The sequence below is a fragment of the Choristoneura fumiferana genome, chromosome 26, assembly GCF_025370935.1.
Source record: "Choristoneura fumiferana chromosome 26, NRCan_CFum_1, whole genome shotgun sequence".
In the NCBI taxonomy this organism is placed as follows: domain Eukaryota; kingdom Metazoa; phylum Arthropoda; class Insecta; order Lepidoptera; family Tortricidae; genus Choristoneura; species Choristoneura fumiferana.
The window spans coordinates 7290357-7309331 of record NC_133497.1 but is presented as its reverse complement, the minus strand read 5'-3'; the positions used below and the strand labels follow the sequence as shown (position 1 = coordinate 7309331).

At 40.4% G+C, this 18975-nt stretch overlaps 1 protein-coding gene across 2 annotated transcripts in view; it reads left to right on the top strand.

Moving 5' to 3' along the window:
- The first annotated feature begins 5872 nt into the window (after positions 1-5872).
- LOC141442857 (uncharacterized) overlaps positions 5873-18975 on the top strand; it is a 57234-nt gene continuing 44131 nt past the window's right edge. The window contains exons 1-2 of one of the 2 annotated variants that reach the window (XM_074108002.1): positions 5873-7637; positions 11931-12087. In XM_074108002.1, coding sequence (XP_073964103.1) covers positions 7475-7637; positions 11931-12087 — 320 coding nt within the window. In that variant the 5' untranslated portion in view covers positions 5873-7474. The remainder of the gene's footprint in view (positions 7638-11930; positions 12088-18975) is intronic. The other variant, XM_074108003.1, reaches the window with a different exon arrangement.

Genomic DNA, 18975 nt, shown 5'->3' with positions numbered 1-18975 from the left:
TGCCTTTGGCTCCTGATTGCAAATATATTGTGTATATATGTATTTATGTAAGTTCTTTATTGAAAAAATAATAAATCAAGGAAAAACATCACTGGAAAATTGTTTAAAATTAAAAAAAATGGTAGCATTTTGGTTTTGTTTAGGTGGAATCTGTGATAAAATACTCCATTGTTCAGCTATGGTTGTTGTTGTTGTGAAGTTGGCTGGAAAATTGTTTTGCATGAAAATAATGTTTATTTTTAAAAATGTAGCATTTTGTGTGGTTTATTATACCTGCTACAAACTTAATGACGATCATGAATGCGTCTCTGGCTTGATATATTTTGTTTTTAATAGATTTGTGACACATTCACTGTGTTAAATTTTTTCAGTAAATTAATTTGTTTTGTTTGTTTGTTGGTAATCTAGCTTTCTAGATCAGTTTAACTGCGTGAGAGTTGTTTAATAAATTTGTTGAATGGATTAACACCAGTTCTGGCTGGTAAAAGTTGACTGGCTCCTGATTGCAATCATGAATTGCTTCTGTGGTCCTATGAATTTGTTTTTAATTAATTATTTTGGCAAATTTGCTGCGTTCAATTCTTTTCAGTTAATCGGTTTGTTCTAGTATGTTCTGGGTATGGTGAATTTTTCTGAGTTTATGCATTAGAATTCTATGTATGATGATAAATTTGTTCCTATGCCCGTGAATGGATAAACACCAGTTCTGGCTGGCATAAGTTGTCATTAGCTCCTAATCGCAAATATATTGTGTATTTATGTATCTATGTAAAATTTACACTGAGCAAATAATACAAAAAAAAAAATTCAGCAATGGGAGTGGGCTGGAAAATTGTTTTGCATGAAAATGTTTCTTTTTTAAAAGGTAGCCTTTTGTTTAGGTGGTTTATTATACTACAAACCTAATGATGATCATGAATGAATGCGTCTGTGGCTTGATACATTTGTTTTTAATAGATTTCGGACGCATTCACTGTGTTAAATTGTTTTCAGTAAATTAATTTGTTTGTTTGTTGGTAATCTAGCTTTCTAGATCAGTTTAACTGCATGAGACTTGTTAAATAAATTTGTTCCTATGAACAAATAAACACCAGTTCTGGCTGGTGAAAGTTAACTTTGGCTGCTGATTGCAAATAAGGATAAATATGTATTACATGTATTTTTAAATTATAAAAGAAAACTATGATAAAGACTCCATTGTTCAGCGATGCAATCCGGCTGGAAAATTGGTAAAAAAATGTGTTTTTTTAAAGGTTTCTTTTTGTATATTATAGGTGGTCTTATATATTTCTACAACAAACCTTCACAATCATGAATTGCTTTTGTGGCCCTATGAATTTGTTAGGGTTCCGTACCCAAAGGGTGCCAACGGGACCCTATTACTGAGACTCCGCTGTCTGTCTGTCTGTCCGTCTGTCACAGGGCTCTATCTCTGAAGCCGTAAAAGTTAGACACTTGAAATTTTCACAGATTATGTATTACTGTGGCCGCTATAACAACAAATACTAAAAATAAAATAAAGTTACAAATTAAAGGGGGTCGTCATACAAGAAACGTGTTTTTTTCAGCGTTTTTTGGTTGCTAGGCGTTATTAGCCGTTGCTAAGGCGAGCCACGGCAAGCCTAGCAACGGGTAGCTATGTCGTTTGAATATTTACCTTTCGCTGTCATCGTTCATCCACCATTACCTCTCATATTTCGTTTTCTAGAATTTTTTTACCGTACAACGGCAAAAACTACTAGACACTGGCAAAATTGTCCTCTAATGGACAGAGCCATATTTTTTTAAAGAAACAACAACAAGTTTGCGATTTTAATGATGTTTTATAAAATCGATAGTATAATATAGTGACTGACTTATTGTGTGGTTTATTCGTGCAAAATTAATAAAGCAATTTATGAACCACAAACCTCAATAAAGCAAACTGATAAAGCGCTCGCCAAATCCACACCGTATTAATCACTAAGTTTACTTATTGTTTTTCACACTAAAAAAAACATACTAAGTATTTAACACTATTTACAAGGTTTATAATACAGTTTAAAATTTATTCACACTAGTCGAGCTTCTTGTTATTTAATTACACAATATACGAAGTCCGCCGAATTTCCCGCGAATGAACAGAGTTGACATATTTTTTTAGCCGCGCGCGGCAAGTTGCGGGCAATGGCTTCAGATTTCAGAAGCAAACAGCCAGAACCAAAGAGGATGAGAATACAAATTGTTTTTTATTCGAAATACTTGCACAAGTGCTTAAATTTCGGCGATATTTTTAGAAGCTTTTCTTTAGCTTGCCCTGTTTGTTTATTTATTTATTTATTGTTTGTTTTGCTCAAATCTTGGAAGCTAAATTCGACCCACTTCCAGTGGTAATGATAAATTAGTTCCTATGCCCGTGAATGGATAAATACCAGTTCTGGCTGGTATAAGATGTCATTTAGGTCCTAACCGCAAATATATTGTGTATTATATATATGTATCTATGTAATATTTATACTGATCAAATGAAAAAAAAAATATAATTTCAGCGGTGGAATCAGGCTGGAAAATTGTTTAAAAAGAGTTGTTTTTTTTGCAATAGGTAGCATTTTGTTTAGGTGGTCTATTGCGGGTGACACTGTTTCCCGGCCGTACATTACAGACATGGACATATTACGCACTGTACGCGCGACTACTGCATAAGAACCTCAGGTTTTTTCTTCAAAATTAATTATGATAAAAATATTGACAAAAATAGTACTACATTGGCCGCTACACTACTACGCTACACTTACGACGCTATTGTCATTCCATTTACAGAATAAAACTTGCTTACGTTGGCTAGATTTGTAGGCAAGCGTGCCCCTTTCTGTCTTTTTGAACACGGTACATATTTAACCTAGTCCCAAAATACGCAATGCTTGTAGTACTATGGGTGCTAAATAAGAGATAAACGTGTATATTGCCGTAGACTCTTGTTTATAAGCTTTTTATGCAATAAATTATTTTCATTGTACATATGAAGTGACATTTACTAGTCCCACTAATATTATAAATGCAAAAGTTTGTAAGTCTGTTTGTTACTTCATTACGTCTAGACCGCTAAACCGATTTGGATGAAATTTGATATACAGATTAGAGTCCCCGGGAAAGACTAGTTTGAGTCCCGGGGAAGGACTTAGGGAAGTTTTTATCCCTTATCCCGGAAAATTGCATAGTTCCCGATCGCGGGCGACAGCTAGTCTTTTATAAATAGATATTTGCTGCGAAAACTGCAAAAATAAGCGCCGTATAATTGCAGAATGTTGCCCCAGACGAGGCCGTATTGCCTAACGTTTCTGACGATTGCAAAAACATGACAGAATTACCATAGAAACACTGTCATTTGAGCGTTAGGCAATACGTCCTCAGACCTCGAAATAACACAACACAATGATTAACATTTGTAATATATACCAAATACAATTTGTTTTTCTTCGTTTAGGATTAAACTTTGCCCCAGCGTCTGATTTTAGTTTATTCTGGAAGCATTATCTTGTATCTAAGCGAATAATTCTTGTATATTTATTTATACCAGTGATCTCAAAAGCGGCTCTGGCGAAAAGCCAACATTTTTGATTTGTGGTAGCCTTTGGAGGTGAACAATAAAAAACTGTTTATTTCCAAAATCAAGTTCACTATCATCATCATCGCGGCATCGGCCGGAAGGCGTTCACTGCTAAACAAAGGTTCTCCCCCTTTGAACGAAACAATGAACGAAAACTCGCCACTTGCATGCACCGGCTGCCCGCAACTCTCATGATGTCAGTTCACCTAGTGGGAGGCCTGCCAACGCTTCGTCTTCCGGTTCGTGGTCGGCGCTCGAAGACTTTTCTGCAAAAAATAGTCTGTTAAACTTCAAATTCGATCGATCGAGCGATCAATCGATAATCGATCTAGCTTGATAACTATCTCTGGGTAAATGCTCGTTTTCGAGCTTATCGCGCGCATAAAGATCAATCATTTCGATAACTGTGTGTTCTGCGTGGTGGTTCAGCGTTATAGTGTAGAACTTGTAAACTGGTCTAGTGTTCCAGTCTAGGTCGGGCGCGACATTGAATTATTATTTTTATCTTGTTTTTCACGCGTATGTGTATATATGTATATCTTTGATCCTCTCTGTAATCTAGGTTTTCCACCAATGCGGTATCATTCGATTCGTCATTTTTAGGGTTCCGCAGTCAACTAGGAAACCCTTATAGTTTCGCCATTGTTGTCCGTCTGTCTGTCCGCGGGTAAGCTCAGAGACCGTTAGTACAAGAAAGCTGTAATTTGACATGAATAAACATGTCGGTCACGCCAACAAAGTGGTAAATAAAAAAAGTAAAAAAAATTTTTTAGGGTATCTCCCATAGATGTAAAGTGGGGTGTTTTTTTTTTCTCGACTAACCCTGTATTGTGGGGTATCGTTAGATAGGTATTTTAAAACCATTGGGGGGTTGCTAAGACACATTTTTTATTCAGTGATCTGTTTCCGAAATATTCACCATTAAAGTGCAAATTTTCATTGAAATCGAGCGCCCCCCTCCCCTCTCTAAAATCTTAACTGTTGGGTGGAAAAATTTGATAAAAATCAGAATGGTAGTAAATATATCAAATTTACAAGAAAAATTATAGCGGCATAAATATAAGATTGCTTGAGAATTATTAGTGAGTACTTTAAGAGTAAATAGCAGCCTAAGAAATAAAATATACCTAAACTTGGAAGATTCAGTACACAATTCGAAATCCTTAGAAAAATATTATTTGATTTTTTCGTAATGGCTACGCAACCCTATCCTGGGCGTGTACGACACGCTCTTTGCTGATATAATTTAAGTTAATTGATTCAATTTGTTTTCGAATGCCATCATTGTTTCTAAAATATTCATTTGTTTTGCTTGGTCAGTAATTTGCTACTTTATATCTAACTCATGATTTGCATTTAATTTTGTCAGTTACGCTTCGATCTTTTTAGAAGAAAATCAAACTGACAGCAAAATGGCCAGTATTAATTGACCTATCTAAATAGTATGAAACCTCGCTAAAACATTTAATTGGAGCATGGTGCAAAAGCATTTATACAAACCACAAACTCTACAGTGTAATCGATTCTACTCTCTGTTCTGAGCAAACAACTTTCTGTTTTCCGACTCAAAAGGTTGCTGACCGCTGACCCTGACCTGTAGGTATATGATTGAGAAAAAATAAACGAAAATAAGTTTTTGGTAAACTTTTCATTTTTAATACAAGCTTCTTTTGCGGACTGTAGTTTTTATCGACTGAACTTGCATTGTCACCCAAACTACATTTACATATCAAATTTCAAGTCGATGCCATTAACCGTTGAAGAGTTCCGTCCTGCGGAGATGATCGTGGCCGGACTACCATGATGTCACTACCAGATTATTGTATTGTCACGCAATTTACATAATTAATTACTACTGGAGTGGGTGAAACTTGCAAGATTTTGACTACAGACAGACAGACAACGGGACAGGTGAAACTAAATAAAAGCTTGTAAAAAATTCCAAGCAAGGCACCTACGTTATAAATCCAAGAAATAAAACGGTTAAATTCATGATTTTACTTAATAAAACTACTTTGGTCGAAAACACAAGTTTGCCTTATCATACTGGTTATTTTATAACCTGCCTAATCAACGCCACACATGTGTAGTAGGGGAGACCCATAGCGGATTTCGTAACTTATTCGAGTGCGCCAGATAATGATACTATTGAGTAACTCTAGTATATATACACGATGATTTTTAATTGATGATAATAATAATTCTTTATTTGCTTAGAATAATTAGATTACAAAGGATGATACAGATCGATCAGAAAACTTATTCTGCTATATGTATTTAATAGTTGACATTAAATACTAGCATGCAAATATTACATTAATTACAGTGATCATCATCATCATCTCTTTTTATATATAAACGTATATTTCTTCTTACGTAAACGTAAACTTCTTCCCAGAATGAGCTCAAGGGTGTAGTTCCCACACTAGCCTAGTGCATATTCGGAAACTAAAATAATACTTTTGGAATATAGACTAGTTTCCGTAGTTTACCTGCTCCAAACAGCCTGCGTACGATCGGTAGTAATACCCGAGTGTGATTAATTGATTATGTATGGTTGTGGGCGACATTGTAATGCGATGCGATTGTTGGGCGATGTTGTGTTGTTGTCTAATAGCTGCCTCCGGTCCCTGTTATATTGATCGTCATGCCGTTGAGGACTATGGTGAATGAGGAGTTCATTTTTGCTGGTTGTTGGTTCTTGATTGGTCTTGCTTGTGCTTCTTCTGCGTTTTTTTTCTTTGCTTTCAAAATTCCTTTGGTTCTTAAGGCAGGTTCGCCATGCAATATGATAGGTTTCGATAAAAGGTTGGGTGTCGGATATACAAGGAAACCACAGCTAGTCGTAGGATTAGGAAAAAAGAGACATTTATTAAATCAACCTTAGAATATATACATTACGATTGTCGCTGATACAAGCAATATGCGTTTATGTAGCGGTAAACTATTGTGTTACTGCTAAACACTGAAAGTGGCCAATTGCCATAACTACACATGAAACTCAAGTTCGTGTTTGACAATTTTGCTATTTATTTTATTTTATTGATTGTGTGTTTGGTAACGTTATCGGAAAATCTAAGCGTACAACCAATCTCTCATCTCCTCTTGCTTCCTTTAACCCTTTTCTTGGTATTGTATCATATGTGATACATAACTTTAGATCATCTTTTTTTTAAATTCGGTACACTTGTTCCAACTTGCCAAGAAAATATATATGACTGCTTTTTGCTCAGAAATTAGTGCGCGAGACGTCTTCGTTTACAATCCAAGTTAAAAGTTCAAACAATATCATACTTGACACCAACAGTTGCTTAACTTTAAATGCCTCTACCCACTTCACCGTATCATACCATGACCATAATAGGAAAGTGTCGGGCACGGAATGTAATGCAATGCGCATACATTGCTGTAATGTTGGTTGGTTAGGAAACGTGCTAGTAGGCATACTTTTAAAACAAAGAATATATTTTTTCATGACACATTGCTTTTACGGTCATAGTATGATACGTAGTAATGGATAGCGACCTTAAAGGGCCTTTCGCATTGATCAGTAGTTGAATATTTAATGTAAATGAAAAGAGGGAAAAAATCAACATTGACCTCCCCTACTATTAAACAAGTTTAATAAAACGTTAGAACATCCAAGGTCTTTAAATATTGCTTATTTAGTATACTCGTATAGCGTATTCCAGTCTCGCAGAAATGACTGCGGAGCTTGGACTATTTTTAATTTTAAAAGTTAATACATCATAGGTTAAAATATTTAAGTGTATAAAAACTTGCATTTTTCGTACGTATTTAAGTCTACTCGTAACTAGTATTTTGGCTTGAACTTGAAGTACAACCTGGGACAGAAGCTGTTTATTTAAAAAAGTAAAAGCTGTCACAATGAAAGAGATCTTAAAGCACGAAATACTGGAGTTCCACCCGGACACTTTGATCCGGGTTCGGGAGGCCTGCGGACTGGATGCGCCGGGCCGCATGGAAGAGGCTGTGGGTCTCCTCCGGGACTGGGCCGCCAAGCAGGAACACTTCCTTAAGAAGGACTTCGGTGAGTTGCAGCCCCAGACATTTAAATAGATCCTTATTAAACTTGACGAGTTTTTAAATTCTATTAACTTATGGAGAATATATCGCATGCTGAGAACGAAACTGACCTAACCCAAAAAAGACGTTTTGTGGCAAATCGCAAAAATGTGATCGAGTTTTAGGCTTGTCTGTGTTTAAAGCCTCTCAACTTTTTCTCCCATTAATGTATAATAAAACTAATCTTTGTTTTATTTCAATTCATTCTTTCTTGTTCCATTACCAATACGAAATTTAGATAAATAATGTTAAAACATTTAAAAAATTATTCATAATTAAGTTCCTTTCATTTAAAAAAAAAAATGGCTTGTTTCATCTCAGAATAGGTCTATTTTAGAATAAAAGTATTACAATAGTCGACGATATAATCCATAGTGTCCATTTACTTCTAACTAAACCCTATAACTTGAAATAAAAAGTCAGTTTATCTTAAAAATACAAAATAATAAAGCAGACAGTTCAGTCTTAAAAGTAGGCAACAATTAAAAAAATAAGTCTTCTCTGTAAAATCGTTAAAAATCACACTTTTAGGAACCAACATTATGCTTCAGTTTAATAGTAGGTATTTAAAAAATAAATGGTTCTTAAACCTCTGTAAAACAACAAAATCTTAACTATGTACCAACCGTTATTTTCACATAAGCTAAATATAATAATAATAATGTTAAAAAATAGGTCTTGAACCTTTGTAAAATCAACAAGAATCTTTTTGCTTTAGAACCATAATTTGACCCCTTTAAAATTAAAAATAGGTCTTACAAACCTTACAAAAATAAAAATCTTTTAAAACTTTTTGGAATAATTTGACACATAATAATCACATTTAAACAAAAATAATTAATTAAACTATTATAATAATTATAACAATGTTCCATTACAAAGAATTGTAAAAACTGGCATAATAGTGAGGTATTCAATTTTTCTTAATTAAGTCTTTGAGATCCTTTTTTTTTTCTTATCTTTTAACGCAATCTCCTGGTGATACAGGGATTCCATTTGAATATCACCCGCATTTATCATTTTCCTTCTCTTGTTCCTCATGTTTATTGTAGAAGATTCAGTTTCTGTATAGGAACTTTTAGAATGAAACAGGAATTCTTCATTTTTGACAAATTTTAGAACTTTTATGTCGTTCCACTTCACTGTCTCCTTATTTAAATTCTAATTAAAATTATACGCCTATTCTTAAAAAACGAATGATTCAGTTCTAAGACTGTAAAAGGTTTGCCAGATTTTCGAGCACTTTTAATTAATGTAATGTACTGATGTGGTGTATAAATTGGTCCAGCTTTTTCGTTTTTATTTTTATTTCGATTAAACAATGCACATTGTCTGCCTCGTTTTGCGTGTGCCCTTTAATTAAGTATTTGTGAGTAATAGTCGCTATATTAGGAAAATAGGCTACCCCATATGAATATAAACTGGTTATGAATTTATTTTTGTTTTGGCCAGCAGTTATCCGAATAAAAGGTGATGTCTAACACTTCGTCTACGTGCGTATTGCTTAAATGCTCCAGATAATCAAATATACACGAACCTATTTCATTGTCCCCTCTTTGCCCTTGTGTTTCATCCCAGAAATAGCAATACACATCCTCATAAGCTGAATTTTGCTGCTCACTAATGGTTGATAATTCTGTTATGGTAAAATCGAGGCAATTTATTTTAGATGTGTAGTAAAAGTATGCTGGACTCTGGGACATAACATTACAGCTTGTAAATCGTACACAGCACAAATACGATTCACAGTAACATCCATACGGTCTCGTCGTTTTTCTTGACTGCACAAATCTTTTTCAATTAGATGTTTGTCATAATCAGGTTTTAATGATTCTTTTAAGTCCGGCGGAGCAATCTGGTAAGACAAACAAGTTTCGCATCTATCATTTTTGGGCTGGTAAAAACCAATATTAAAATCTTTGTTGAATGTATTTATACATCCAATACGGACATTCACGTAACTTATTTTCTTTTTGTTTTTGGTTAAAATCTCCACAAATCTTTAATAGTCTTACTGTCTGAAATATATTCCTTACTTGTAAGTGCTCTTAAATAATGCGATTCAATTTTTGGTATCGAGTTTATGTGCTCTTATTTGCTCCAGTAGGTCCTGATCTATAGTTTTCCTATTGACGTGTTTTCCGCGTTCATCGGGTTCCACGTTACCATGCGCATTAGTTTTTTTTTTTCACTGTCCTAATTTGCCGATCTGAAATGTCCAAAGTGTAAATAAAATATTTCTTATCTACACGAATTTGGCCTGTAAAATAAAATGCGTTATTGGGCATTCGCGGTTTCTCAGAATTCGTGTATTTGTACTTGAGATTTATTTCCATCATACAAGATCTTATGTACAATCGCTGTACTTCTAAATCGGTTAAGCCACAGTAATTTTCGAACAACGATAGCCTATCAACATCACCAATATTTTCTGAACACTTCAGTCGGCAGTTACAAGCTAGCTTCATGCTTCGTGCTGGTACCTTTTGTGATTTGGAAAGTGATAAATAAAGCTTTACCACTGTTTCGTAATTTTTTTGCCATATTTTGTTTCCATGAACTGTTATTTCTTTGACGTTTTCTGGATTTCTTGGTATTAGATTGCTCCTCTACATCTTCTACCAAAGGTACATGATTATCAACTTCAGGTGAAGAAGAACTTGAAGTGGATGAAGAACTTGAAGCCGATAACCCGTCGTCTGCTAACCCTATTTGCACCTAAAAATGTTGGGTCATTGTCGCTCAAATCTGCGTCACTTTCATCGTTGTTTATAGGAGAGACATGATAATTCGGCTGACAAACCGCTGCTGCTCGCTGTCTTACATCAGAATTAGGAACTCTTGGATTTATAGGAACTGGGTGAACTTGAAGTGCTCAACGAAGATCTGCTATCAGACGATGAACTACTGCTTGATGACGAGATACTAGAACTAGAACTTCTTGTACGTAAGCTTTTAATTTCATTAGGTTTTTCTTTTATAACACTCGTCTGCGTTATTTTTGGCAGTAGGCTCGTGTACCTAAAAAAAATTAAGACGTCATTAATTGTTATCCAAATTCAAAATCAATGAAAATGGTATCTTAAAATATCCTATTCTTTCCAAAAATAAGATAAAAACTGTAGGTTATTTTTTTTGGTGCATCCCAATTGTGCAAACTTACCGTATGAATCAATACTATAAGGGGCTCAATTAGTTTTAGGTCACTTTTAAAATAACTGAAACACGTGCTGTCTACACTACCTGTGACGTAACACTGAAGCGGGCGCTGTCGTTCTGGCGACAGGTGCGGGAGGGGGTTCGTGACAAAGAGACTAACAATATCACTCTATGCTCTTCTAACACGAAAAGGGCTGTTTTCAACTATCCACATTGTGAAGTATGCCTTTGTGGTCTTTCTGTTATTTTAACTCATTTGTGTGAATTTTCGAATTGGGTCACTTTCGTTCTCAGTATGCGATATGTGTTCGTAATGAAATAGTAAAACACACACTTAACACCATACAGTATATTTACACCAACAGAAGTACAGAAGAAATTAATGATATATACAAAACGATGGGAAAACACAATAACTAACTAATAATATTAATGTTTAGGAATGTAGGGTCACTAGCAGTAGTTGCAGATGAGAAGTTACGGTGGTCAAAATGATCTACACACGACTCTATTGCCAAGGTAATAAGAGTGTTTAGATCATTTTGAGCACCAGAACTGCTCATCTACTTCTGCTGCGGACTGGACCTATGTTAAAAATGAAATGAAATACATTTATTCGACACAAAAAAAAATGAAAAACAAAAATATAGGTTAGATTTCTATTTGCGAACTTTTTTGACCACATTGATATCCGAACGGGCTGAAGTTTTACATACAGTAAGTTGGGGGACAATACAATAATCTGGTAGTGAAATTCTAGTAGTCCGGCTGAAATTGTCTCCGCAAGGCGAAACTCTTCAAAAGTTAGTCATCGAATTTTGGTGCGGGTGTGTTGTTTGTATGACAATGCAAGTACAGAAGACAGCAGAAAAGCTTGTTTTTTTTTTACAAATGTTCTACCCTGAAATAGGAGTGTAATATTGAAAATCATTTTCTCATAGCGTTTATAATATAGATAGACAACACTAAGCCATATGCATAAATGTACAGATTTTTCAACTTTAGGAGAAAATAAAAAAATAATTAAAATAGCATTTAATCATCATTCATCACTTAGTCAATTTTTTTTATATCCTAGTTTTGTTTTGCATTGTTACAGATCCAATTTTTTTAGAAGCTTTACTCCTTACGTGCAAAGGTTCTGTAGAGAAAGCTAAAATACGGTTAGACCTCATGTGCACTATGCGTACCTTTGCACCGGAACTCTTCGTCAAAATCCATGTTAAAAAGGACTTCCCACAATTTCACAAAGTATGGTGAGTTGATTAACTGGAATTTGCATTTTTTTTTTACTTGTATGAATAACGGTTTCGGTGGCCTTGGATTTAAAGGACTCGTAAGTAACTACACTTTTTCAATTTATCTGTTATTTCGCGCAAAGCCTGACTCGCTTTGTCCAAAACGATATAATTTTTCGCAAAGTTTTGGAAACAATTGATCCCGGATCCTGTTTAATACGCTGTGCATGGATTCGCAAAGAAATACAAAATCAAAATAAGCACTTTATGATTGGTTTTTTGGAGTCTTTTTGTATTTTTTATTTCAACTCCAAATTTGTTACTTTTACGGGTATCCCGTGAAACCTGTTCCCGTTTGTATTTTCGATAAAAGTTCTTTATTATTTCAAAAAAATTAACACAATAATAAAAATAATGATAATATACAGCGTATGTAATACACCATTATTCAGCGAACATTAAGCAATGATAAATCTGCAGTAAAAGTAAAAGATAAAAATGATTGCTGTCTGGATGTGGTTCCTGTCTTTTGTTCTTGATAAATAAAAATAGCATATGGTGTTCGGAGCGAACACAGATAGAGCGTTCCATAAAGAGGTTGCAGGTAACGTTTATCATCTTTCTCGGGATACTCAGATCTTGCATTTTCTGCCTGAGTAGCGGAAGCTGGGGCGCCTACCAGCTACCACGCTCTCTTAATACGATTCAGTTTAGGCTCTAAACTGAACTGCATCGCTATTTCGTACCACGACGTTACTTTTGCGATTCAGTTCAGCGACAGCGATACAGACATTTTCATTCACTCACTTCAAGCGGTTTTCGTACCATGACGCTTAACTTGAGTGGCAATTGAATCGCTTCAGTGTCAAATTTAGCGATTCAGTATAAGTTACTCATTCCGTCAATTCTTTTGTATTTTTATGTGTTTTACTTGGAATATTTTTAAATTTCAAGAATTTTTAAACTTTTATTCAAGTTTTATAACTTTTCATAGACATTGTGCTTCTTAAGTCCTCATTGATAAAACTAATTTTTCAGTGAGAAAAGAAACTCTTGGATTAGTGACAGCGTAAACATTTTATTTGTAATCAACACAACGGTTGCTAAGAACACGGAATGACATAGAGTTATGGTTTTCCAAAATAAAGAGGTTTTAGTATAAAATATTTAGTTTGCATATAGCGGCATCCCTTTCGCGACTTAGCGTTTCAGTTTCGGACCAGAGACAACATCTTTCTTTTTTTTTTTTTTCGAACGGACTGTTGCTGTTAGCCTCAGACGGCTTTTACAGCTTACCGGAGAGAGGGCGAGCTGCCAGATGGGCCGCTCAGCAAGTGGGTGTTTTTACTTAGCATGCCAAAGGGTGCTCCTATTGAGCCGACCTCGGACTTTGGACGCTAAGGGAGAGTTTTAAAAACAATCGGCATTCTGTTCGCTGGGATACGAGTCGTAAGCTCTAGTTGCAGCATTCTTTTCTCTCTTTAGTTCTCTTAACTCCTCTGGCAGGCGCCAGCGTCGGTCGCCCTCCGCTGGGACCTGTTTTGAGGAGTCACTAATAATAGTGCGGAGATGACTAGAGAAAGCTTCGATTGCCGCATCGGTCTCGTCTGTTGTGGTTATAACGTCAGGGATTGCTTTAAAGCTGGGTGATTCTACATTATCGAGAGCTATGCCCACCTTCACCCAGTCTATAAGAGACTTGGTGGGAGGGGGGCAGTTGGGGGGGGGGGCCGAGTTCCAATATGACTGGCCTGTGGTCTGATGACAGTTCGTGTGCTACTACTATAGAACGCATCCTCATAGATACGTTCTTTAATAGTGCAATGTCCAGTATGTCTGGTCGGTGGTTCGGATTGGTGGGGAAGTGGGTGTCCTCCATAGGGGCTAGTATGTCAAAGTTTAGTTCATCGACTAGACGATCGAGTACTCTGCCATTTCTGTTGATGGCCCTACAATTCCACCTGGTGTGCTTGGAATTCAGGTCACCGGCCAGGAGGACCGAGTCATCTAAATTTAATAGAGTTTCTAAGTCAGTCTTAAGTACGTCTTTGGTAGGTGGAAGGTACACTGACACAAGCGTGATCGGTCTATGGCCGGTCATCGCTATGCGGCAGGTCGAAACTTCCATGTTTGTCAGTGTGGGCCTATCGAGCGGGACGACGTGGAGGGACCTTTTAAAGTAGATTAAGGTGCCTCCCAGCCGATTATGGGTCCTGTCATCGCGAACCATGCTGTAATTCGCTATGCACGGATTACGATGGCATGGTTTTAGAAACGTTTCCTGCACTAACAAGATATCTAATTGATGGTCACTTAAAAAGGACGCGATCTCATCGCGTTGATCGCGCAAACCGTTCGCATTAAAGAATCCTATAGATAGTGAATGGGGCTTGACTCTAGCTGTAGTAGCCATTTAAGCGGCGAATTTAGTGTTAGCCATGAAGTGGCTGAGGGAGGTCAAAAGGGGCTTGTGTTGAGCACACAGAAAAAGGCTTTGCTGCGCAGATGTCGATTCGCGCAGCCCCTTGGCCAAGGCTGAGATCTCGTTGATGATTGATCTTATTGACGAGTTCGCAAACTAGCGAGATGTCGGCGAAGACATCTGGAGCTTGGATGTTGGAAGTGCCTTTAGGAGGCGGGTGGGAGGGCTGAGGGCCCTTGGCCTTAGGGGCCTGACGGTTTGCCCAGACGCCCAATGGTGGGGGCGGTGGGACCGATTGTCGGTCATTAGGTCGGTTTGGTTTGTCCGCTTGTCGGTCTAACAGTATGTTTACACCTTTGGGGGGCGACGCCCCCGCCCCTTTGGCCCCCTCCCGGGGAGGGTTTTGCCTAATGGGCGGGAAATTGGCATTGTACCTCACAGGTGCACGTGGGGGACGCCAGGAGGCCGGTTTGGTAATTGGCGGTGTGTCCCACCGCGCCGCACAGAGCGCAGCTAGGCGGCTCCATGGTGTCCCTCGGACGTGGGCACTCCGGAGTGCCGTGGTCCCCAGTGCATTTCACGCACCGGGGTTGCGCAAAACAATAGCGCGCTGAGTGACCGTGACCGAATTGACAACGGTGGCATTGCCCCGGTGTTCCGCGTCTGTGAGGCGGCTCAACAGTGATGCCGGAAATGTGGCAAATAGTCCGGACGTTAAATATTTGCTTCCCCTCAGGAGAGAGGTCTAAAATGACAACCACGAGGTCGAGAGGTGTCTTCGCGGGGCGGGCTCGGTACATACGGTGTACCTCGCGCACAGGCAGCGCTTGAGCTCGTAGGTCGTCTTTGACGGAGTCGACCTCCAGCTCTTTCGGAACTCCGCGGACGACCACACGGAGGCCTTTTTCCTCCCCGAAGGGGTAACGGTGATACGCAACACCTTGCAGGGTTAGCAGTCTGGTCATCTGCCTGTAGGACTCGGCGTCCTGAGTCGTTTACTCTGATGCCTTCCGGGGCATTAACGGCTTTCGTAAAATTAACGTTTTTTGCTGTAGGCAAGCCTGGAGATCGACTCCCAAGCAGTTTTGTCTCGAACGACGATCGGGGGGGGGGGCGCTGGTTGCGCGGGACTCGTTGAGAGATCGGGGGGGGGGGGGCGCGGGGCCGCGGGAGACGGCGACGAGCGCGGAGAGCCAGCAGGTGCGAATACCTCCTTAGCTGCGATTTCTGAAGTAGGAGAGCTTGCGGCTTTCCTTTTGCCCTTGCGGGCGACAGTTATGAATTCACCCTCTTTAAGGGTTCCATCAGAGGCGTCGGAGAAATTTTCGCAGTCCATGTCGGGCTGAGCTGGGCAGAGCTGCGCGAAGTGATGCTGGAAGAGCGGGAGGACGCTGTGCGCGTCGAAGAAGATTTGGCGACACTTTGGCCACCGGGCGAGGCCCGACGACGTGAGCCGAGTTTGCGAGCGGGAGCGTGAACGCGAGCGCGGCCGCTCGCCTGCACGGCGCTGGGCGTCGACGTGGGCACGCTCGAGAAGCGGGCGCGGCGACAACGAAGATCGGCGAACAAATTGGGGGCGGGGGGGGGGGGCGGTAGCCGCGGCCGAACGAGGCTCCTGCGAGCCTTGATCGCTCGCGGCTGAACGGCGTCCGAGCCAGCTTTCGAACCTAGAGATTAGGTCCGGACATTCCTCCCTCATGAATTGAAGGAGGGCGCCCGCACCTCCGTCGGCGAGCCCGGAGCGCTGCATTCCGATGTGCTAAATCTGTAACAGAGATGTTTACTATCCTAAACCTCCCTGCCGGGGATAGGCAGGGAGTTGAGTGCCTACGTGGGCCCTAGACTGTGCCCCGGTAATCTTATTGCCCGGGGGTGAGTGCCTACCAATTCCCTAACAGCTCAGTCAACCGAGACGAAGTGCGCCCCGGGGCTACACCGCGCCAAACAGTTGGCTGAGGATGGACTGAGGAGGTAGGAGGGTGGGAGGGAGACAGTTGGAGTCGAACGCACAACCAGCACGCTCGGTGGTCCCAACCCCGTCACAGATTGATTTCCCGGGAGGGAAATCGGGCGTCTGTGGCTCGCCCCGCACTGTTCGTTGTCACCGTTAGGTATCCCAATGCGACCGCAAAACTGGGCGCGGTTTGAAAAAACAAATGCCCAAGACGTTTGTTTAATTAGAACGTATTGATCCTAAGACCAACGGACATCGATAGCGAGATCGCGCGAAAAGGATGAGGGCAGCGGTGCACGCACAACCTTATCGGACGGCGCGCTAGCGAGAGATGGAGAGAGAGAGAGAGAGACAACATCGGTCTTTCATTCACTTATAAACCATTGAGACTCAGCTCTGAGAAATAAACGTCGTGGTACTAATTTCGTGGTATCAATTTTTCATTCAATTTAGGTGCCTAAAAATAACTGCTCTGCGTTTGGATCGTTTATGAAAAGATCATAGTAGGCCCCCTGTACATTTGTCATATGCTGAGGTGATGTCAAGGAACACGCCCACCAGATGTTGTGACCTCTAGAGTTACCATGGTTCCCAGTCCTCTACGGAATCCGAATTGGGATTGAGAGAGAATATGGCGACTTTCCAAAATCTACTCTAGCCTATTTTTATTTAGGTTCTCCAAAATCTTGGCTAACGCAGATGAAGGAGCGATTGGCCTACGTGAGGAGGGGTCAGAAGGATCTTTATTAGATTTCAGAAGTGGCATGACAATTTGTTGTTTCCATAGATCAGGGATGTAGCCAGATTCGTACATTTTGTTAAATATGGAAAGCAGAAAACGTTTTCAAAGGTCTGTGCAATTTTTGAAAAAGGAGTAGGGGATGCCATCAAACCCCGGAGACGAGTCATCCATGTGATCCATCCATCCATCCCAGCCTATATACTTCCCACTGCTGGGCACAGGCCTCATCTCAGAACAAGAGGGCTTGGGCCATAGTTCCCACGCGGGCCCAGTGCGGATTGGGAACTTCACACGCACCATTGAATTGCTTCGCAGGTGTTTGTTGTGGACTGTATATAGATTAACCATTGGGCGAATAAATGAAACTCTTCTTTTAAATTGTAAAAATCAACGGAGTCTTCTAAGTGTCTTGTGGGAGTGTTCGATGGCGTGTTGGAATTTTTTTTTTTTTTCGAACGGACTGTTGCTGTTAGCCTCAGACGGCTTTTACAGCTTACCGGAGAGAGGGCGAGCTGCCAGATGGGCCGCTCGGCAAGTGGGTATTTTACTTAGCAGCCAAAGGGTGCTCCTATTGAGCCGACCTCGGACTTTGGACGCTAAGGGAGAATTGCAAGCAATCGGATTTTTATGCTACATCGTTTCGGAAGGACTACGTTAGTCCCGACTGAGAAGAAACGACAAGAAACTCAGTCGGGTTGAGGTCTGATAGGAGAGAACCTACCCGGCACGTGTCGGTAGCGGTTAAAATAGTGCGGTCGTCCCTAACTAAATCGTAATTGGCTATACGCGGATCGCGGTGGCAAGGCTTCAGGAACGTCTCCTGTACTAACAGAATATCCAACTGATGGTCCCTAAGAAAAGAAGCGACCTCATCGCGTTGGTCACGCAAACCGTTTGCGTTGAAAAATCCGATGGATAAAGAATGGGGCTTCAATCTATTTGAAGTAGCCATTTAAACAGTGAATTTATTACTGGCCATGAAGTGGCTGAGAGAGTTTAACAGAGGTTTGTGCTGAGCACATAAAAATAGGCTCTGTTGTGCCGATGTGGCTTCTCGGAGACCCTTGGCTAGCGCTGAGATCTCGTCAATATTGATCGTATTGACCAGATCACAGACCAGCGAGATGTCCGCGAATACATCGGACGTCTGTGTGTCATTGCGTCCAGGGGGAGGTGGGATGGGCTGAGGGCCCTTAGAATTTGAGCCCAATGGCTTAGACCAAGCGCTACCCTGAGGGGGGGGGGCCTGTTGTCGGTCCGTCTGTTTGTGGGTGCCACCTTCGGGGGGCGGCACTGTTCCCGACCCTTTAGCCATCCCCCGGGGGGATTGTGCTTCAGGGGCGGGAAGTGCGCACCGTCCGCCTTGGGAGGCACGCGAGTAGGACGCCAAGCAACCGGACGTCTCACCCGGGACGGCGCCTTGGGGCACCCACGATAGTTCGCGGTGTGGCCCACGGCGCCGCACAGAGTGCAACTGGGCGGTTCCTCGGTGACTTTGGGACGAGGACATTCTATCGTCCCGTGGTCCCCGGTGCATTTGACGCAACGAGGAGCCGCGTGACAGTAACGAGCCGAGTGGCCGTATAATTGGCACCTGTGGCATTGACCAGGTGTACCTCTTCTATGAGGCGGCTCTACAGAGATGCCAGAAATGTGGCATATGGATTTTATGTTGAATATTTGTTTCCCCTCAGGAGAGAGGTCCAAGATTACAACCACTAGGTCTATCGGAGTTTTACAACGAGCCCGGTACATTCTGTGCACCTCGCGCACAGGTAGCGACTGAGC